Source organism: Ursus maritimus, unplaced genomic scaffold, assembly GCF_017311325.1.
Source record: "Ursus maritimus isolate PB19 unplaced genomic scaffold, ASM1731132v1 scaffold_23, whole genome shotgun sequence".
Lineage (NCBI taxonomy): Eukaryota > Metazoa > Chordata > Mammalia > Carnivora > Ursidae > Ursus > Ursus maritimus.
Window position 1 is genome coordinate 8,081,391 of NW_024424786.1, and position 23,404 is coordinate 8,104,794.

Genomic DNA, 23,404 nt, shown 5'->3' on the forward strand with positions numbered 1-23,404 from the left:
TTTCCATTAGAGCTGAAGAGAGCTGATAACAGCTCCTTTTCCACCACCATTGGGGCTGCCTCTGAGCATAACCAGGAATTCAGACCTAGGACTGTGCACTCTTTCCATTGATGACCTACTACTGTTGTGCGTCTTTGGGTAAGTCCTCTGCCTTTCTGGGCAGCCAGTTTCTCTCTCTTCCCATTGGCAGGGCTGCCAACTGCCCTATGCAGAGATGCAGGGGTTCCTGAAATGCGCTCAGCCCTTTAAAAGAAGTCCTTTGGAAAGCAATGAGCTTGGTGCCACTCTTCTTACTTAAAACGCTTTCCAATTACTAACTTGTCACCTCGTGTGCAGGCAGGTTACTGCATTCGTGTGCTGAGAATGTCTTGAACACGCTGGAATAAATAAATTAGCATGGGCACTTAGAGATGCCAGTTTTAATCATAGTTGAGGACTCCGGGGACAAATGCCTTTGCTTCTTTGGCTATCTGCTTTTGGTTTGCAGCCAAAGACCCCCTACCACAAGTTAATAATTTCGGCTTGGAAGACCAAGCTCTTCTTCCTTCTTATCAGCAGAATCAGAGCACGGTTACTGCTCTAAGCATTTATGACAGCCATAGGAATTCTTGAGAATTTAAACAAAGGAGAAGTATTGAAATTACATGAAATTGGAAACTAGGAGTTTCAAGATTTGTTTTGCATTTTTATTAAGCATTTGAGTTTGGGTTTCGGCGTTTGATTTATCTCTTCGCATACATCTTCTGAATAGTCGTCCATAGGCTCCACTCCATTGGTTTATTTCGAATGTTGTACAGTGGCATGAAGCTTAGAGAGGAGCCGCGATATTTGAATTCAGGCCATACCTGACTGTGGTTTGGTGACTGACCACGAAAAGGAAGTAGAGAAATAATTAGACCAAACCCTTTGGGTTTTTTTTTTTTTAACCAGATGCTATATAAAGAATCTTTAAGATGATTTCTTAGGATCACGGTTAGCCGTCCTCCCCTTTCATGAGCACTAATGACGTCCTGCTGCATCGGGGATTGGTTGGAATCTAATGACTTATGACTTTGGCCATCATGAATATCCGGTTAGAAGAGACCTTGAGCGGCCTGAATTCTCAAAAGCCACATACTTATTCTGCAGTGTTGTATATCAAAACCCAAGGTCCGAGTGTGGGCCTGACATGATTTCTCTCGTGTGAAGAAGTGCCATTCGTCGAGGATCTTTTTTTTTTTTCATCTTCAGTACGTATGTCTGTATTGACAAGTGAGAGAACAACTGCCTCAGAATAGGCCTGAAACCTTGCTTCTTTGAACTGTCAGGATATTCATTCCTTAGTTCCTCTCAACGAATATTTGAGCGGCTACTGTGTGTCGGGCACTGTCCTCCGCTCTGGGGTTATAGTAGGAAAGAGCAGGTGATAAAGCTTGGTCTGGAGTTTACATGTCAGTGATCTGTTCTGGCCGATTGTAGTTCTAGTATTTTTTAGTGAACTAAAGAACAAATATTCATGAGTCATCCCATCCATGGGGCATTTCTTATGTGCTTTTTAAAGGCTCTGTGGCACTTCTTTGGGGAGTGAGGGAAACAGGTGGAAAAGGCTTCCTAAAATGTCTCTCCTAGTGTTCTTAAGAGTTGGATCTCTGAAGATTGACATCTTCCAAGGTGGGGCATAAGGCTGAGTATCCATTACTCTGTGCAAATTCTAAAGGTGCAGATTAGACTGAATGGATACTAACTAGACTGTCTCATGGTGATTGGTTTTGTCAACAATTTCTTACCACTAGTTGGCTGTCTTATTTCTCCCTTCTCTCTCAAGGTAGATACACTAGAGAAAATACACTAGAGAAAAAATAAGCCCAATTGAGGTAATGGTGTGGTATATTTAGATTCGGGCATTGTAAAATAGAGGCTTGGGACACTTTGATTCTATTATCCCTTTCAGATGGTTTTTAGTATCTTTGCATGGAAGTTTTTGGCATCCTAGTCATTAAAATCTGACATAAGAGGGTTTTTTTTTTTTAATTCAGTTTTGTAAGCACTTCTTGAGCCCTGAGGACACAAATGTGAAAGCCCAAATCTGCATGTCTGCGAGGCTATAAAGAGCATAGTGGGGGAGACGAGAAAAGGAGTTACACCTTAGGTAATTAATAGCGAAGGAGAGGTAGGTACGCAGTGCTGAGTGAACAGAGACCTGAAGGTGCTTTCTCCATCCGGGGGTGGGGGCCGGGGGCCGGGGGGCGGAAGGACAGGGGACTGAGAAGGAAGCTTATAAAGGCTTCACAGAGGACGCAGATCCTTAGTTCTTGACTACAGACTCCTAGCTGAGTCTCTGGGCTTAACTCTGATGGAGACAACAGGAAGGAAATTAATATTTTATGTATTTTACATAAATGATATATGTTATTGGGTTAATGAGAGCTGCCATTTATAGAAACTTACTGTGTGCTAGGCACAGTGCGAAGCACTTTATTGCCATCCTGTAATCTATTTCCCACAGCCTCTCCTCTAAAGTAGGTCATACTAGCTCCATCTTAAGGATGAAGAAACTGTGGCCCAGAGAGGTTGAGTGACATGGCTAAGATCACACAGCTAAGAACCTATAGAGCAGAGATTCACACCGGAGTATCTTTGCCTCCAAAGCCAGTGCCCTAACCTCTACATATATTGTGTTTTTGTGGTGCTGCTGTGGCAAACCCAACCCCCCCCCCCCACCTGTTGTGGATCACTTAGGCTGTGTCTTGTAGGGATTCCTCCATACTTCATCATGAGGACCTGGGCCTTTCTTCCTTGTCACTGGTGTTGATTTCCAGTTCATTCAACACAACCTCTTTCTCCCCCTTTTCTAAGTATCTAGGTGCTATTATGACTCTAAGAGTGTGTTTCAGACCTAACTTGGACTTACTATGTGATCTTAGATGAGCCACTTTAAAGTCTCACTCTCTCATTTTCTCTGTGTGTTACCACCTTGGGAGTAGGATTATTAGTAATCCTATTGGTATTAAGCAATATTAGCATTTCTGGCTAAAGATGAGGTGAGACACCCAACAGGTGCATGAAATGATGCTCAACTATCAGGGAAATGCAAATCAAAACCACAGTGAGGTCACTTCACACCTGTCAGAATGGCTCATATCAAAAACACCAGAAACAAGTGTTGGCAAGGATGTGGAGACAAAGGAACCCTCTCGCACCGTTGGTGGGAATGCAAACTGGTGCAGCCACTGTGGAAAACAGTATGGAGGTTCCTCAAAAAATTAAAAATAGAACTACCCTATGATCTAGTAATTCCATGATGGGATATTTACACAAAGAATATAAAACCACTAATTCAAAGGGATACGTGCACTCCTGTTTATGGCGGCATTATTTACGATAGCCCAAGTCTTTAGCAATACATGAATGGATAAAGAAGCATGTGTGTGTGTGTGTGTGTGTGTGTGTGTGTGCGTGTGTGTGTGTGTGAGTGTGTGTGTGTAATATTATTCAGACATAAAAAAGAACAAAGTCTTGCCATTTGCAACGTCATGGATGGAGCTAGAGAATATAATGCCAAGCGAAATAAATCAGAAAGACAAATATCATGTGATTTCACTTGTAGAATTTAAGAAACAAAACAAAGGGAAAAGCAAGAGACAGACGGAAAACCGGACCCTCAACTGTAGAGAACAGACTGAGGGCCACCAGAGGGGGGATGGGTGGGGGGTGGGGGAAACAGGTGATGGGGGTCACAGAGGGCACTTGCTGTGATGAGACCAGGTGTGTATGAAGTGTTGAATCACTCTATTATACACCTGAAACTAAGAGAACACTGTACGCTAACTATACTGGAATTAAATTTTTTTTTTAAATTAAGAAAAAGATGAGGTGAGATGCTATCATCTATGCCTTTTGTCCCGAGTGGAGCTACAGCTGGACTGATTCACTCTGAACCAACCCATCTTCTGCAGGGAGGTCATACTTGCCTTTCTAAGGGCCGAAAACACAATCACAGCCCGGTCTATTTCTCAGTCCCCACACGTTTCTATGATGCCCCATCGCTCCAAGACTGTCGTCAGTGCAGTTGTCTCTGCTCTAGATGCTGACGACCTTGCCCCAGCTGTCCCTGGAGGACAGCGGCTCGATGAGTAAGTCCTGAAGCCTGCGAGCTGTGTCTCAGCATTTCCCATGGCTGCGCTGATTGGACTGATGGGCCTTAGGACTTGGTTGGCCTCAAGGGTCCTGAACATCACTACTCCAAGTCTGGGGGGATTGTTTATTTTTCTGACTTGTGTTTCCTTTTTCAGCAAATGAGAAGATTGAAGACATCAATGGCTGTCCGAAGAACAGATCGCAAATGGTGAGTGGTACACGGCTGCCTCTCAATGATATTGACCATCTTGAAAACATTCCCACCATAAGCTTTCCTCTAGGGGATTATATTAATAAACTAACAGTGATTTCCAAGTAGCTGCGGTCGGCTTCTCTGACATTTGTTGGCATTTACTAAAAAGTGGCCGTGATTTTTACGTAGATGGTGAGACAGGGAACGTGAAATACTGCCCTTTCTTCCGGAAACAAATTATGCAGACCTGGGGGAAACACATACTTGTTGAGAATTTGGGCCATTGTGACTCATTCTGCCTTTTCAAAGACACACAACGATCTCTGTTTGTATGTGGTGCTGAGGCACTGATGAGGTCATGGTATCTTGCTCAGAAATCAGGGCATGTGGTCTGATTGCCATTAAAGGTTAGAATGATGTGGAATCACAATGGTGACAGAAGATGGGAAATGTATAATCATATCCAGACCATTCCTAACCTTGACAAGTGATACACTCTCTGGTGTGATACGCTTAAATCTTACATTAGAGCTTAAAAAAAAAAAAAAAAAAGAATCTTTTAACATCTGTTCTTATTATGTGTCCTGTGCATAATCTTTGAATTAAAATTCATGATCACTACTGAGAAAACATTAAATTGCAATGCTCTGAGTACCTGATTTTTCCCTCTATAAGGCTTTTCAAACAATCTTTACAGCACGTGTGCATATATCAGACTGTAAAAATGATGCTCCTGCCTGTTTAAAGTAAGAAGGTGGCAACTCAAAGACAACTTTTTATTTTTGCAGGACGTTAATCTGCTTCCAGAAACCTAAGAAAAAGGCATAATCTGTTTTTTTCCGACCTTCCCCTACTCCCTTTGAGTTGGCACAATTCGACAGTGTCATTTCGGAATATAACAAAGTAACTGGCATTCCTTGGTTTTTCCCTTTCAGTTGTCCCAAGTGAGTGTTATCCTAGTGAGTTGGACAGATAACCTTTTCAGTCCACTTTCTTTTGCCTGCAGAAAAACACATTTTTTCTTCCAAAGAGGAGTATGTGTGGTGGGGAGTCCTTCTTTAGTTTACACTGTGAAACAAGTTTTTTGTTTTTGTTTTTTGTTTTTTGTTTTGTTTTGTTTTGTTTTTTTGTTTTTGTCATCTCCCTGGGGATTTTGCTTCTTTTTGTTCGATCCAGAGAGTAGCCCCTCCTTACGTAGGAAAGTCCCCGTGCAGACACCTCATGGCTGCTTTGACTTCTGGAAAAGCTTGGCTGCTATTTTTGCTAGAGCTACTGCAGCTGTCTAGTGTATTAATAATTGAGAAAATTCAGAAGATAGAAGACTTAATTTAGTGCAAGCATTTTACACATGCAGTCATATCTTCACATGAAAGAGGTTTCCCCCTGGGACAGATAGGGATGCATTTGTCCCAGCCCATTATAATGCATACGTAGACCCGCCATTTGAAGGTAATGAACGTTTTGTTTTCTTTGGCACTTTTGTATTTTCTGCGCTTTCTGTTGGAGGTGCGAAAGTCCACCTTTCCAGATTATAAAATAATAACGCCACCTCAGATTCTTTGGTGCCTATCTAATTCTAGATGCCAAATGTTATTTATAAATGCTACCATAGCACCAGTGTAATTTTGTGGTTTCTCTAACTCTTTCAGCTGTGAAAGTATTGTTTTCTTTTTTTTTTTTTCATGGCCTGTGGGGTTTTCTTTTTAGAACACAGGAATATAAAATCCTATAATTGTCTGTGATAATTAGTTCCCGCTTAGGGGCGGGGAGGCAGACACGGTCTGGTGGTAAACGCAGCAGAGAATAGTTCAGCGTACGGGATGTGAGGCCAGGCAAATGTGAAAACCTCCACCACAGTCATTCCGTTCTGTAGGAAATGAGAAAGATGATAAAGACAACAGAGCCATTGTCGTTAGCCCTACATCACCAACTGTGACAGATCCATAAGACGGAACCTCACCTAGAGCACACAGGAAGTGCCTCTTAGACAAGCACAGGTGTTGTTCTGTCGACTAGAACGCCTGTGTGTGTGTGCGTGTGCGCCTGTCCGAGCATATACAGAGTTCATACATTTCTAATCGTGGGAAGCGTACTTTTGGAATAGGACACAGCGGGTGAGCCACCATTTTTAGACTCCTAGCAGGTCAGACTCCCAATTAGGCTTTATTTGGGGCAGCCCATGATAAAATTTTGCTGTTGCTTGCTACAAATCCCCTATTTGGGGGAGACAGGGGAAGGCATGTGGGGAGCACCATGTCAGCAAAAGGAAGACGACCCACAAAGAGGTGAGAACGTGGGGAGTACACCTGTTGGGAGGGTAACTGCGCCTCCCTTCGCAATAATCAACGGAGTCGATGTGCTCACTCCCTAAGAAAACACAGCCTCTTCAGCAGCCTTGAAGAATGGAGTCAAAGAAAAGCAATCCTGTCTTAGAGCGGGAGGAATGGGTGCTGCTCCATTTTTCAAGGGCAAGTTCAGTCCATCAGCCAACCTGTGAGTAGGGCCAAGAGCTTTGATTTTTGTGGGTAGGAGCCACAGCCCCGTCACTTCTCCTGGCCCACCAGGCCGCCCAGCGGCTCAGGTCTCGAATTCCTGCACTCTGGGCTCTGCTTCACATGTTCTTTTCCAGGAGGCCGGAAGTGAGAGCAGAAAGCTCCGGCATTGGGACTAGAAAATCTCAGGGGCACTGAGGCACAGATGCCATGGGTGTGGCGGTGTCCCTTTGAGCCTGCCGATCAGCAGACCTTCACAGAGCGCTGACCGATGCCGACCACTGGGGTGGGCCACGTGAACGCTCAGGTGAACAAGAGGAGATCCCTGCCCTCCAGGAGCTGCGTGAGGAGTGGGCAGGAGACCAGGGAATAACAGTGCGGCTATTTGCACAGACATCGGTGCACAGGGCACAGTGGGGGCCCATTCCATCCGAGAACGAGGGGGGTGTAAGAGAAACTTCTAGGGAGAGTCTGAAAGGCCAGAGGGTTCACACAGGGGAATGATGGACGGAAGAGGATTCACATTCCTGGAGCATCTCTTTATAAAGAGCTTGTCGGGGACCCTGCAGAGGAAGGTGTTGTAGCATACTTGCCCATGACCTTCGGAAACACCGAAACACCATAAGGTGTATCTGGTGAGACTCCTCCCCTGCGGTGAGGGTGGGGCATGGAAGAGCCCCGAATACAGCAGACCCCTTAGGCATGGCAGTCTTCAGGTCTGGGACAAGTCTTCTGCATTCACCATCACTCCCCAGATCACCACATTCGGGGGAACAACCCCCACTGGGCCTTGCAGTAAAGTATTTTTAAAGGAAAATAACCGATCTGGGGCCTGAAAATGCCCCCTGGTGGGAAGTGGTAGTTCGTGAGTTTACTCTTTGCTCTGACTTGTATCTGCGCAGTCGTAAGGTTTGTGAGCCCGTTTATGCTTACGGGCACCTCCCATCCTCCCGAGTCTGCTGTGGGCCCACGTAACACTCCCCCCATTCTGGTGAAGAGACTGAAGAGCCTCGTGGTGGAGGGCTGTCCCCAGGGAGAGGCAGAGCCAGCACCCTCAGCATGCTCTGTAACCCTGCGGCGGCCCTCCTAGGATAGTGACTGTGGGCACGAGGCAGAGAGGCATGGCAGGGACTTCCCTTTCCCTAGGAGTCCTTTGGGCCCTTTCGGGCTGACCTAGACACTCTGGGGGCTATGTCCTTGGAGACAGAGCTGTAGAAACACTCCCGCGCCCTCTCACCCGCCAGTCTGTCCGTTTGGCCCTTAAATAAGTTTTGCGTATGTGCGTCAGAGCTGGTTAAAATGTTTTGTCTGTTTAGCATTGCCATGGCAACCCAGGGGCATCTTTTTGGCTTTCAAGTGCTGTGTTCAGCAGAGTTATGCATTCGTTTTGGAAGGAGAAACATTGCCTGGAGCCTGGCCCGAGGGCACTGCCTCTCCTCGAACCCCTGGGCTCCAAGATATTGCCTTACTTTGGAGCCTAGGAATGGCTGCCGCAGGGGGTGGTTTTCTGTCTTCGTCATTATTATCTTACAGGGCTTGGCTTTCTGTTGTTGATGATGAAGAGAGGTGCAAAGTTAGCAAGGCCTGCTGGCCCTCTCAGCGGAAAGCCCCAGGGCTGTTTATCCCTCTGGACGCTGATCTCAGGCCCTGGGTCATCTGGGGCCTCTCAGCCTGAAGCCACCTCCTGAGCTCTCCAAGTGCTCTGCCTTCTTCCCTTGGTGCTTCTATTATTTTATTTTATTTTTCATTTTAAAGATTTTATTATTTTTAGAGAGAGAGAGCATGTGAGCGCAAGCAAGGGGGAGGAGCAAAAGGGGACGGAGAGGAAGCGCGAAAGAATCCCAAGTCGACTCTGCGCTGAGTGAGGAGCCCGATGTGGGGCTCGACCTCATGACCCTGAGATCCTGACCTGACCTGAAACCAAGAGTCAGATGCTTAACATACTGAGCCACTCAGGCGCCCCTTTGCCGTTGAACTTCTAGACGGAGGGCCAGCTGGGCTTGGGAACTACACAGGCTGAGTTCGAGTTCCTTCTCCACTCTTCTGTGGCCTTGAGCTGATTATTTAACCTTTTGAAGGCTCTATTTCCTGTTCTAGAAAGTGGGGTTGATAACACATAGCCCATAAAGTTTCCATAGTACTAACGAGGCAACGAAAGGGATAATCGGGGGCAGTACTGATTAAGATGATAACATACAGCGAGAGCCTGTCGAGTGTTTGCCTGGTGCCGGTTTCCAGGCTAAGCACTGCCCAGCCATCCTCTCCCTCCATCCTCCCGACAGCCCTTTCAGGTAGGTGAGCTCATTACCCCCATGTTCCTAGCACAGGAACAGCACTTGATACGTGGCAGTTTCTACGACGATGATTTGTGCACGTCGTTCATGTGTTGGGGACATGGAATCCTCTGGAAATCTGAAGAAAGCTAAGGCCCTCTCCTCCCCAGATTGCACACACCCCAGAATTTTGCGTGCACCTGAGTAGATCGTGGATCCCAGAGGCCGGCCCATGTGTCCCCCAGGGCTCCATAGACCGAAAGTTCAGTGCCCCTGCTGCTTAGAGCACAGCTCTGCTCCCCCACCCTGTCCTCTCGGAGGTCCCCATGGACATGGTAGCACCTGATTTCCCAAACAATAGGCGTTGGCATGTAGACACAGAGAAGGACTGGGCACTGGTTTTCAAACTTACATTTCATGAGCAGAATCCCTTTTTTCCCCCCTCCTGAAAAAATTGCATGTGGGGACTGAGGCTTTTTTTCAAGGTCTTTTTTTTTTTTTTTTTTTTTCTCACCTAGGAAGCAGATTCCTCACCTAGGAAGCAGAGCTGGAGCTCGAACCCAAGTCTATCTAGTATAAGAGCCTATGGTGTTCACTTCTGTGACAGAGAAGGGGTGTAATAAAAATAGTCTCCACCTCCACATTCCCTACTCTAATTTTTCATTTGTGGATACAGCAGGATCAGGAGAAGGAAGGAGAGTATTTCTGGAAAGGGCCTGAGTTGACCTGTTGATTGAACCTCAGGAGCTGAAAAAGGAGGGGCCCCTGGTGAGAGGCAGCCTCTTGAGATGGCCTTGGACAGCCCTGGCACCAGGTACCTCCCACTGTGTTCTCCGCAGAGCTTCCCCGGCCAAGGGAAGGCCATCTGCAACAGAATCAGGTTTCCAGGCCCAGTGACCTTGAGCCCTCCCAACAGCTGAGAGAAAGCAGGCCACATGCCTAGGGAGTGTCTGAGATCCTTGGGCAGCTGAGTTGCCTCTTCCCTGGGCCCCCGGGCCTATTTTTACACCACCCTAAGGGCACACACATGTTACAGAACCGAGAGGGAATGAGGAAAAGTCCACAGGCCACTTAGAATTTAACCAAAGTGGAAAGAGTCCAGGGCCAAGATCAGCAGGCAGTATCCACCACTTCCCACTCAATGGCACTCATTGTCACTGCTTGTGTTTTGGCCAGTGATCTCTTTCAACATGGAGGCAACATCCATGTCCAGCTTCCTGCCTCTCTGGTCACATCTCTGTTTAAACCATTGTGGGCTACCCCTTTCCCTTTCCATACTCTTGCACACACAATAGAAGGTCCTTCACAATCCAGTTACCATTATTTCTTGCCACTCAGCCACTCAAACTCCATACCCCAGGCATACTGGAACTTGGGGTGCCTGCAAAGAGGCTGTGTACTCCTGTCTTTGTACTTAGCTACATGCTGTCCAGACTGCCTGGAAGAACTGATGATCGTCCCACCTGGATACTGTGACCTTCAATCTTTAGGTCAATAGTTGTCTCAAGTAATTGAAATAATTAGGTACTGTCATCTTTTGTATCTTCTGGTATTCGGTGCCTGCATTTCTCACAGCACTCCCTTGTGGTTGTCTGTTGAATTATCTTCTTGAAGGAGACGCTATGTCTTTCACTTGAGTATCCTAACATAGGATACACTTAGATGATGGACATCCAGTAGGTGTTTAATAAATGTTGGATGGTTGGGTGGGCAGACGGCTGGGTGGAAAGACTAAGAAGGGAGCTGGCCTGGACTTGTCCATGTGACTAAAGGATTGTGACAGACCCTTGTCAGATCCCTATTTATGGCCATGATTTGGGTATTGGAAGTTCCTTAGCATTATCCTAGAAATATCTTTCCTTTTAATTCCTTTTTTCATGGTTTATCCAGAAGACCCAAGTAGAACAGTGCAATTAACTTTTAGTTTATTGAGTTCTTTTATGTCGCTTGAGGTAAGCATTTTTAGGCATCCTTACGACCACTAGAGAGTATTAACATTGACAATGAAAATGGTAAGTGCTTGGGGCCCCTGGGTGGCTCAGATGGTTAAACGTCTGCGTTGGGCACAAGTCATGACCCCGGGGTCCTGGGACTGAGCTCCAAGTAGGGCTCCCTACTCCACAGGGAGTCTGTTTCTGTCTCTCTCCCTCTGTCCTTCCCCCATGCTCATGCTCTCTCTCTCTCTATCTAAATCAATCAATAAATAAAAATCTAAAAAATAAGTGGTAAGTACTTTACATGTTTTAACTCCTTTTATTCTCGTAGATGAGAAATAGATCTTGTTCATTCCGTTGAATGGTATAGAGAACTTAGACCCTGCTGCGGTTTGCTGTGTTCTGCCGGGGGCTAAACATGAGTCATGTTACAGAATCTCTCCTTCTCTTCCCCTCCTGCTGCAGAGCCTGGGGTTAGTGCCTTTGTCCCAGATTCTGTCTGTGTTCTTACATAAGAGTAGCATACCTGTGTCCTATATACTTCTAACCGGGCAAAGTGTTAGACATCTGCATTTATGGATTTTATCTTCATAAAACCCTATGAGAGCAATTACCTTTATTCCCATTTCACAGATGAGGAAACAGAGAGGTTTAGTAACGAGCATGAATTCACACAGCAAAGAAGGGATAAGCTGGGATTTGAACCCTGAAAGCCTGACTCTAGAGTCTTTTTCCTTAACTGTTAGACTATTCTACATCTAAGGAAACTGACTAAAGAAGAGAAAAGATGGACTGTGACGTGAAGGCACAAAAATTACATTTGTAATTCTGGCCGTCCTGTAGGCGTGGGCAGAGCCTGGGGGAGAGGCCTTCCTTCATGAGAAGATGTGGTTTGAAGAAGAAGAAGACTGGAATCAGGCAGCCCTGGGTCTTCCATCCTGGGCCACGTGTGCTGGGCAGGTTACTAAACCTGAGCCTTCCCTCTGTGAACGGGGGATTATGATGGAAGCTGCCTCCTAGGGTTGCTGCCAGAGATGGATGAGGGATGGTCTAATAAGCGCCTGGTATTGTCCTGGCTCATGGATAGGGCGCGTGAGATGTTCGTTCCCTTCCCTGCTGACAAGTCCTGTATACCTAACTATTGTGCATTGAACGGCTTTTTCTTTTTTTCTTTTTTTTTTTTAAAGATTTTATTTATTTATTTGACAGAGAGACAGCCAGCGAGAGAGGGAACACAAGCAGGGGGAGTGGGAGAGGAAGAAGCAGGCTCCTAGCGGAGGAGCCCAATGTGGGGCTCGATCCCAGGACTCTGGGATCACGCCCTGAGCCAAAGGCAGATGCTTAACGACTGAGCCACCCAGGCGCCCCTGAACGGCTTTTTCTACTTTAAGTAGGCACCCAGTGTTGTGGGGGCTGAACTGTGGACCCCCGAAGGTGCCCGTATATTAATCTTAGGAACTTGTGTGAATGTTATTTTACATAACAAAAGGGACTGTGCGGGTGTGATTAAGTGAGGGGTTTTGAGACAGGAAGATTATCCTGGATTATCTGGGCAGGCCTGCTGTGATCACCAGAATCCTTCTCAGGGCGGCAAGGAGGTGAGTGAGGACATGTGACTATGGGAGCAGGGGGGGAGTGGGAGGCAAGAGACTGGAAGATGCTGCGCTCTCGCTCTGAAGAGGTTAGAAGGGGCCACGAACCAAGGCACACAGGTGACCTCTAGAAGCTAGAAAAGAGTAGAAACCGATTCTGCCCTGGAGCTTCCAGAACGATACTACTGGCCGACTCATTTACTGTGGCTCCCCAAGACTGATTTTCCTCTGGAACTCTAGGAGAATTTTAGGTTGCTTTAAGCCATATATGTTGGTCCCTAGATACAGCAGAAGCAGGAAACTAATAGTCTCTGGGAGTCAACCAAAATAATTCCTGCTATATTAGACAGGCTATCGGAGTTTCTAGCAGAGGCTCGTTTGGCTACTGCAAGCCCCTCAGTTTCTGAGTTGGCCGGAAGTTGCTTCCATTGTTAGAAGACTTCAGAACAGAGTTTGCCACATTTGTGCTGGAGTCAAAGCAGGTCACTGTAGGGAAGTAGGGGGAGAAGGGAGCCCCATATCTAGTTTCCGGCACTGCACGGCCATATCGTGGGTGACTTCCGACACTAAGCTGTCATGGGAGCCACAGGTGCCAATGACAAGCTGGGCTCCAGGGACTCCTGACCTCTTTGCAAACCTACATTTAGAAGTAGGTACTATGTTCCCCTACTCATGTGTGTTTGTCTCGTAACCAATACAACCTTTAAACACATTTTGAGATATTTATCATATTTTGTTTAATAACATCCAAGCTTTGTAATATGCGTAGCGTGTTTTTCATCTTTTGGTTCAGTAAAAATCTCCATATTCCAGCACCTGGCATGGGGCTAGTTGCATTGGAAGTGCTCAGCTCATGGTTCTTAGATGAATGAGTGAAGCAATTAATGGCCCAACTGTCCAGGAACTGCCCAGAGAGTGGGGGTGACGTCACACATCAAATTTCAATATGTCGGATACGTAATATGTATTTTGTATTTGTACATGTTGTAAAGAAACTTGAGTTGTTGTAAAGAAATTCTCTCTAACCTTCTCTCTCACAATTTTATATTTTAACTTAGTTATAAAGACGTGCGGAAAAGACCCCCCTAGAGCAGATGATTTTCATTGGTGAGGGAAGAAGCGTTTGGGTTGGCAAAGCCTCCCAGGGCAGAGGCACCCCAGCCTGAGAGCGCAGGAGAGTCACCTGGAGGGCTTGTCCCAACAGTGGTGTGCCCACCCCCAGAGCTGCTGATTCAGGAGGCCTGGGGTGGAGCTGGAGTCTTTGCATTTTTAAACGAGGAAATCTTGGGTGATGCTGATGCTCTTGGACTGGTGATGACACTTTGCCAACAGTTGTCTTCGAGCCAAGTACAAAAAGCCTCTTTAGGGCCCTGCCTGTGCAAACATACATGTAAACGTAAGTTAGTTTGCGAAGTTGTTTAAAATTTTAAAAATTAACAGTAACTCTAAAGGGTTTATTTAAATCGAAGGATTTAGAATGAGCCAGTCATTTTGCTTTTTCGGAAAGGCTAAGATGCTTTAGACATCCCCTTGTCTGAGAACTGTGGGAAGCTCTGAATGGATCCGATCTGAATCCTGCGCCTGGCCGTGGTCTTGGAGTCTGCAAGCGCATTCTCTGTCCCTTGTGGCTCACTTAACCCGAGTGACCCTTGGTTTCCTCTATTGAAAGATGGAAGCGTTAATCCTCTCGCACATTGTACTTTACTGCCTGTATCCCAGTAGATGTTAACGTCTTGGAGGGCGCTCTTGCATCTGACCATCTGTCCATACGGCCTGGGCCCTGCTAGATGCTCAGGGAATATTTACTAAAGAAATGCTCAGCACACCTGCCTGGGGCCGAGGCACCGTCCATGGCAACGTGGTGCTCAGTAAGGTTAGAGAACCTAGCAAATGGGAGGACGTGTGGAGGGAGAATAGCTACACATCTTCTGAGCTAAAAGAGAGATCGGATGGTGATTTGTAGCCATGGAGGTTGTGGTTTATAGAACAGCCATCTGGGCCTCATGCTTGGATCCACACCCCTGCGTGTGTCTTCATGCAGTTTATAAAAAATGTAGTTCCAGCCTCGCATCAGAGGGGTGTTTTTGTTTGTGTATTTGTTTTCTGGTTTTTTTTTTAATTTTTCCATGAAGCAGAACTGAGCAAGGACTTCCTATTTGCACTTGGTTAAAGCATGGTTAGCCTATGGCGTCTGCGTGTGGGGGGCTGGTCAGTAGGTGAATGCCTGTGTGCTCACCCTCGGCAGAGGGAGGACGGTTGCCAACAAGCTGAGGTCAGGTCCCGGAAGACCTTTCAAAACACAAAGAAAAACTGAATCGGTGCTGATAGTTAGATGAAAATCAATGTACTTCATAAAAATTGACCTTCCAGCTTTTTCCTTTTTCTCTTTTTTCTCTTCTCTTCTTCCCTCTTCTCCCTTCTTTTCTTTTCTTTTCTTTTCTCTTTTCTTTTCTTTTCTTTTCTTTTCTTTTCTTTTCTTTTCTTTATGATCTGCCAGTGCTGGGTTGGCACTCCTCAGGCCAAAATCGGCTAAACCCAGGTAGCAGTTGCCCCCTCGAGATGGGTGTGGGCTGCATTTGTCCCATTCCACCATTCCCTATTGTCTTATACTCCGCTTTCGTTCTTCATTTGTAACCTGCCTGTCCCTTACACACATTTGAGGTTTGTGATCCCCAGACTATGGTATTCTTAGGAGTGTCATGAACTTCCTCAGGGATCCTAAGCCCTGGCATATGGGGGTTTGGAAGATCCTTGTTTGGGGAGCGTTTTGACTTCAAAATAATGCCCATAAATGTTTACATTCATAATTTCTGTTCCTGAAGATTTCAAACACCAGAAAAGGATCATAAACACCTCCCACAAAACATGTACAAAAGAACGTGGGGAAAGTCAGCTCCTTCCTCTGTGAAGTGTCCTTCATCCTTTAGCTATGAAGATGAGATTTGGTTTGGAAGGACTGGTGACTGGTCTGGTCACACAGTCGAAGTCCCAGGGTAGAGGAGGTGACCAAACACAGTGGTCCAGAGCATAGCGAAGCTCTTGCCATTTGGTTGTTAACATTGCATGTGTAGAGGGCTTCACAGCTTTAAACCTCTTTCCACTACGTGTTCCAATTCCAGCTCTACCATTTATTTAATAACCGCAGTCTTAGAAGGGCGCATCTGTGCCTCGTGCCTCCATTTCCCCATCTGGAAGATGGTGATAGCTCTCCCTCATCTCCTAGGGACAATGAACTGAAATAATAATGTATGCAAAAGAGTTTATCCCAGTGCTTTGTGCTTTCTAAGCGTGCAAATATTAGTTTCTTGGAAGGTCTCTGTAAGGCTTTCGAGAAAGGGATAATTACGCCCATTTTTCTGAAAGAAAAACTGAGGCTCGGGGAAATCAAGGACCTTACCCTAAGATAAGGAGCAAAGAAATCCACAGACTTCCCCTCTGGTCCCGTCTCTCTGGGAAGGTGAAATTTCCTCTCAGCAATGGCTCCAGTCACAATGCAGCTAACAACACTTTGCCCTGAGCCTTATCCTCTGGAGGAGATGGGAGTGGGTGGCAGAATGTCCTCTTTCTTGCAGTTTCCTCTGAAGGAGCAGGAAGACAAGAGGAGGGAAACAGGCAGCCTGGATTCTCTTCACTGTTGTGAAGGACACCTCGTTCCCTTTCCTGGGAGATTTTGAGAGAAATCAACTGGGAAGGAAAGCCTTTCCCGGACCCCATCCTGCTTCTCTAAGGGAATCCTACTGTGGAAACTCTAAAGCAGAGGGCCTTTTAAGGGTTAGCCTCGATGTTTTGCCTCTGTCTTGTGAGACTCCTTTCAGAGAGACTTGCAGAGATTTTATTCTGAGTTTCAGATGTACTGATGCTCTATTTATGAGTAGCTCTAAAGCGCTCTATTTGTATAGTCACCCCACAGTTTAATTTTAGCCTTTAGGGGGAGTGTATCTTCCTAATAATAGGTAAAATGGTATGAAATGGCCAATATTTAACCATTTTTTACCTCCCCAAAATTGCAGTCTTATCTGGTTCAACTGAATACTTGACAAGGACAGAAATAGTAACAGAGATTAGCATTATATGACAAGTTAAAAATTGTCACTATTTCTTCCCAGGTGCATTAGATATCTTGTAGCCTTGGAAAGCTCAAGGATATCCTGTAATAGAGACCTTCCTTGTCTAGTCTGTTCTCTTCTTCCGGTGGACTTGGTGCCTCCGGCTTTCTGCCTATGGCAGTAAACAGAGTGGAGAATTATTTTAATTATTCATAATATTCTTTATTTTTGATGCCATATGACTTCTGATTGGTTGGCATGTAGCTCTTTGCTGAGATCACAAATTTTAGAATTTGAAACTATTGGTCAAATCTAGTGTCTTAGTATATTTTGTGTACTACTTGCAAAATCTCCCCAATTATATATTAATCATCGCCAGCGATCTAGAATTTAGGCTGCCCTCTGTAGCCATACCTACTAACAGCTTTTTGAAATTAACAAAAAATAGATTATAACGTATATGAAAGGTGCTGGTAGTGTGCCTGGCATATAATCACGACCAGCTAATTGCTAGCAGCATCTGGAATTGGAGTGGAAAGGGAGGGGCAAGTGTTGAATTCCATCTCCAGCAGAAAAGAACACGACAGGGTGATGTTTGCAGGCACAGGACGACAGGGCAGAGACCTTTATCCCAGCCTTCACCAGTGGGAGGGCAGAGCCTTGCAGGATTCTGAACTGGGCATTAAGGCACTCTGCTCGGCTTTACTTTCCTGCATATTGAAGCTGCCAGGGTGTGTCTTGCACTGCGTGCTGGCTGTCCTTGGAATTACAGGGTTGAAATCCATGGACAGACGGCTCACAAGCCGCCCAGAAGAACCATAGCCACAGATAATGGTGAACTGGCTCAATCACAAAACTGCACTCACAGGCTAGAATGAGGGAACTGGTCACCAAACTGGGGGGCACGTCTGGCTCTTGGCCTTCATCTGCAAAGGGTCCCATTACCCTGTTCCTTTATATGTATTTGCTTTGTGCATAAAATGACCTATTCTAGTGGTACTTCCAAAACGGAGGATTTGCTGCACGTGGAGGGTATCAAGGATCTGCTGTTTTGTTTTATATTATGTTTCTGTTCTGCCCCCTGAAGGCTTTGTGGTGGTTTATGGTTTTAAGGATGTAAATATGGCCAAGATACAAAAAGAACCAGACTGGAAAGAGCATAGTGAGTCCATGTCAAGCTTTTGAGTTGATGAGTTGATAGGTGTAAGTTAACCCTGCCCATGTTTGGGATCTACGTTTAGTGGGGAGATATTTGCGTCATGTCTGCTTTTGTGTAGGAGGCTGTCTGTCATGTGAAGAAGGACCACCCTGTCTTGTCACCTGTTTCCCCTTCCCGTAGAGCAGAGACTGCAAGAGTAAATAGTCATTATTCATCAAAGAACGAATGAGGCTACCACGTTTTAGTTAGCTCCTGAGTGCAATTTTCTAGCACGTGTCCACGGCACCGCTCTTCTCTGTTGGTTCAAGAGGCAGCCACACATTTGGGGTACAGAAGGCAGGACTTTATTGTTGAAGTTGGTGTCTGAGTTTGTACCCTTCTCTGTAGGAAAAACCAGGGTTTTCCACAAAAGATAATTGCTCCTTCTTTTTTTTTTTTAGATTTATTTATTTATTTATTTATTTATTTATTTATTTATTTATTTATTTATTTATTTATTTATTTATTTATTTATTTATTTATTTATTTATTTATTTTTTTAAGATTTTATTTATTTATTCGACAGAGATAGAGACAGCCAACGAGAGAGGGAACACAGGCAGGGGAGTGGGAGAGGAAGAAGCAGGCTCATAGCGGAGGAGCCTGATGCGGGGCCCGATCCCATAACGCCGGGATCACGCCCTGAGCTGAAGGCAGACGCTTACCCGCTGTGCCACCCAGGCGCCCCTAGATTTTTTTATTTATTTGACGGAGAGAGAGACAGCGAGAGAGGAAACACAGGCAGGGGGAGTGGGAGAGGAAGAAGCAGGCTCCCAGTAGGGAGCCCGAAGTGGGGCTCGATCCCAGGACTCTGGGATCACGCCCTGAGCCGAAGGCAGACGCTCAAGGACTGAGCCACCCAGGCGCCCCAATCATTGCTCCTTCTTAACGACACTATTTGCTGTCTTAGGGTTGTTTTTTGTTTGTTTGTTTGTTTGTTTTATGTAACTTAGTAAAGGAGACTTTGACCAGAAATCTTTTGGGACAGAAAGTGCTGATTCTAACAGGGTCGAAATGAATTGTAGCTACAAGGAACCCATTCATAGCGAAGCCCTACGGGTGTCGTGTAATGTAGCGAGCCTCAGAGTATCTCACAAACTCTAAAATGATCCTTCACTTTCAGGAGAGGCCAGTGATCTCGCATATTCTGCCATTATGGAATTGTATGAAGAAAGAGTCTTTTAAAGCTCTGGCTATGTACAGTTCCAGATCCTTGACCCAAGTTCAACCTGTCTCTGCTTCAGTATCTCTATTGAAATAGTTCTGTACATTCCCACCTTCTAGATGAAGAAGCTGAGGCTTGAAGCAGTTAGTCATTTTGCTAGGGTCTCGTGGGTGATCTGTGAGGGAACCAGAATCCAGTGCAGAGGAGTCCAGAGCCCACGTTCTCCCGACAGATAACGGTCATCTAGTGACTGTGATGCGATACAGGTACCAGTGGGGAAGTCACCCAGGGGAAGCCAGCAGCAGTCCTTGTGCCCCGGTGTGAATTAGTTTACTGCCATCTTTCCAGGAGCAGCTTGCTGACACAGAGGCTGGATGTTAGGTGATGGAGAGGACCCAGTGTCCTGGATAGCCAGGCTTGAGGGGAAAGCCAGGAGCAAATGGAAGGCAGCCCAGGTAAGCTTGTCGAACTCGGCTTTGCCAGAGGCCAACTCCAGACATAGCTTTGGGCATGTCGTGGCCTTAGAAGTATAGCCCAGAGACGTCATGTCAACAACGACAACATAGCAACAAACACTGCCAGTTAAGGGGCACTTGCTGAGTACCACACATACATGCTCTCGCAGAATGAGCGCCACGCCCCTGTGTGACGGGTGTTGCCGTGCCCATTCTGCAGGTCGGACCGCTGAGGAAACTTAGTGGAGACCCTGATGTAGTCAATGGCAGAATCAGGATTGGAGCCCAGATTTGTCTGACTCCAAAGCCTGTGTTGTCCCTGAAAACCCCTCCTTAGCCCCCGTCACTCCTCCCTAGCGTTGGTCCCCAGCTCCTAACTTGGAGGCCTCGCCTTGGAACAGTCCCTTTGTGGGGAGGACGGGGAAGCGAGGCAGCGTGACTCTGAAACTGCATCAGGGAGATGACGTTAGCAATGGCATGCAGGACGAACGCGCACGGGGGCAGCCGAGGGGCCTTCCCGACCGTGCTGATGTCCAGTGGAACGGTCCCTCTCCTCTCTACTTGGGGATACTCCGCAGAGCTCAACTGTAAGGGTTCATTATGGGAGCCTCCAGAGTAAGGACTGATTTCTAGAACTTTAGCTACACCTCCCTTTCCAGATTTCTCTTTGTCTCGAGGGAAAAATTGAGAAGTCAGAATGTAATAGGAAAATGAAGTATTCTAAGCATTTGGAAGCAAAGTAGAAAAAGATAATCACTGGAGGAATTTGAGATTCTTGTTTTCAATTTTTTTTTTCACCACTAGAGAGAATTTTTTCATCCATATGGGCTTACCCATTTACAGTAACAGCAGAGAGACTCCTATAAAGCTTTTTTTTTTTTTTTTAAGGAACTCTTGACAACGTCTTGGAAAGCTGAAGTTATATTATATACAATAAGGTGGATAACATTGCCAAATGAAGGAGCTGGGCACGGCATTGAAGCAGCAAGAGAAACAGACCTAGGGACTGAAGCCCCAACTAGCCCAAGTCCCACATTCTTCAGCTTTCTGTTTCAAAGCTGCCAAGAAAGCTAGAGCTGATGTATAAATGGCCAGAGGAGGGGTGGAGACCCTTGTGCTTTTGGGCTAGGATGGCTACATGCATAGCCAAGCAAGCAGCAACTTTTGGGGTTCACAAGGGGAGATGCTCTTGAATATCTCCCCACCTAAGAGAATTTGAAGTGCCACCATATAGTTCCCTCATTTCTGGGGTCTTCTAAAATGAAAATCATAATAGCCAGGCGCCACCAGCTCGATCTCACTTGACTGTGTCTCCAGGACCACACTGTGGCCCATGAGCCATATGATCACGGGATGATGCTGGGCTCCAGCCCTAATAGAGGTATCCAAATAACAGTTCAGCTGGACAAATGCTGCATCAGGTCATGGCCTAGGAACGCAGAGGAAAGAGACAACACAGATGAGACAGGCATTTAGGAGAAGCATTTCTCCAAAGTTCATTTTGCTTTTTGGTTTGGTTTCATGATTGGATTTCTTCTTTTTTTTTTTTCTTTCTTCTTTTCTATTTTTATTTTTGGAAGGGGGCAGAGGAAGGAGTGTCTGAAAGGCATGAAGGCATTGTTGGTTAGGAAGCAGACCTTCCTAGTACATGTGACCACAGACGCTGTCCTCCCCTTCCCATCCCTCCCGTCTCCATGCCCAGACCAGATTAGATGTCACTGGAGCCCCCACTTCAAGGACACTGCTTGAGCCATCCCAGACACAAAATAGCCCATCCTCAAGCTTTTAGACCAGAAGGGCTTGGCCTGGCTGCTGTTGCCCTGGTAATGTTTGGGGAGATAGTACAGTTCAAGGCTTCCCTAAGAGCTGGGAGGACCCCTCCCTTCTCTGTCCTTCGAGCTCTCAAATGTGGCCCTGTGTGGCCAGCCCTCTGCTCTTGCTCAGAGTCCTATCTCCTAGCTCTTTTCCCCTGCCTGCTGGCCTCCAGCCATTTTGATTCTCCTTTGGTTACCAGAACGTGGTATGTTGCATCCTGCATGGAATCTTTTAAGTCTTAGGTTTACGAGGTTTGGTATAGTTTTCCTGCCCACTCTCAGTGTCCAGTTAACTCTTAGGTCTCAGCTCAAATTCCCCTTCAGTCAACAAATCTTGAGTATGATGTGCTCATTGTTCTAGGTGCCTGGGGCTGTATCAGTGGGCAGATGGACAAAAAACCCTGTCTCTTTGAACCTGCATGCTATTTCTTCCTTAAGAAATTTTTATTCAGCGACGCCCGGGTGGCTCAGTCGGTTAAGCTCAGTTGGTTAAGCATCTGCCTTTGGCTCAGGTCATGATCCCAGGGTCCGGGGATCGAGTCCCGCATAGGGCTCCTTGCTCAGTGGGGAGCCTTCTTCTCCCTCTGCCTGCCGCTCCCCCTGCTTGTGCTCTCTCTCTCTGGCAAATAAATAAATAAAATCTTTAAAAATAAATAAACTTCCCTTAAAAAAATTTTTTTATCCACCCCCCCCCCGATCCCCTGGCTAGACGAGGTCTTCTAGTACATGGCAGATGTTGTCTGTACTTACTTGTGCGTTGCTGACTTAATGCCCAGTCCGCTATGCTAAAGTGTCCCCTTCTGCGAGGTGAGGGATTATTCACCGCTGTCTTCCCAGTTAGGTGTTCAGTAGATAGAGGCCAAGGAATGGGTAAATGAATATTTTTGTTGACAAGTAGCAGCATCAGGTGTGAGGGTCACACTTCTGGAAGGAAGTTGTTTGAGCTGATGTATGGGGCTTCTGAAGAAGCTTCACTGTGCTTTTAAAGTGCCCAGAATTTGCAAGTCCTTGTCTGGGGTCCGGGTCTACCATTCCCTAGGCTCTGGGTATCATGACTTTTAAAAAATGGCTGAAAGCGTGCCTGACTTTAATGCAGCAGCCGTTTGCCTCTCCTCCCAGAATGGAGGTCTCCAAAGGGCCCAGTGAGAAACTCTTAACTCATAAACACTAGTGCCCCCTTTACCCGTATGCCCAGAGCCCCATCGTCCCCTTGGGCCAGGTAGTGCCCAGAGAGATGGTCTTCGTTTGCATCAATCATTTTCCTGCGCCTTGCACTCAGCTACACTGGTATTCAGAGAAAAATGCTGCCATGACAACTGCCACAACACATGGTATTTGATCAGTCTCTAAGCTACCGAGGAGATATACAGCCGTTCTTCCGGGGTTTGCATATTTTACTTTATCATGAGACCCAGTCCAGCCTTAATCATGATTGAAATGTGAAGTTTTCCATTGGCCTCCCATCCCTCCCCCTTCTTTTTCCAGTTGTTTGGCATTTGTTTCGATTTTCCTTGCTCTCTGGCTGTCCTGGGTGGAGATGTGCCCTTGGACGCGGGCAGCAGAGACTACAACACACACAGTCCGTGGAAGTTACCCGGCAAGCCTCAAGTTCAGAGTTGTTGAGAAACTACACAACTGTGGGATGGAGGTCCTGGCTGAGACTGAGAGGGAGCCTTCATTGTGGCCTTTTTCCCCTGGATCGTCAGGGACGACGCACAGTGGAGACCGCCTAGGGCCCCAAACAAAGGGAAGACTGTGCAAGCGCGTCTTGGTCTTTTCCCTTACTCCACCTATGTCTGCAGCCAGCCCCGTTCTGCTCCCAGGGTCTCCAGGCCACGTTGTGGTCCCGCTTCTGGGCTTCCCACCTCTACCCCAGCTAAAACTCCAGGAACGCCATCCCAGAGCTCTCAGACCCATTTCCATGGCAGCAGCGACAGCAACAGCCTTCTCCCCCAGTGTGAAGTGCAACTCCTACCCCCCGCCCCCAGCAACACTGGAATGTCAGGCTTTGCACAGATTTTTGTCAGCTAATTTTGGAAAGTAGTTTATATTGGCTGCTATGTGTTAATGAACGACTTTGGTCGTATTTACATACTTTGCTGGTTAAGAGCCTTTCCCATCACTCT

The 23,404-nt window shown here is 46.4% G+C and overlaps 1 protein-coding gene across 2 annotated transcripts in view; it reads left to right on the forward strand.

Annotated features, from left to right (window-relative positions):
* NAV2 (neuron navigator 2) overlaps positions 1-23,404 on the forward strand; it is a 383,478-nt gene that overhangs the window by 125,781 nt on the left and 234,293 nt on the right. For both annotated transcript variants that reach the window (XM_040638895.1, XM_040638894.1), the window contains exon 3: positions 4,272-4,324. In XM_040638895.1, coding sequence (XP_040494829.1) covers positions 4,272-4,324 — 53 coding nt within the window. The remainder of the gene's footprint in view (positions 1-4,271; positions 4,325-23,404) is intronic.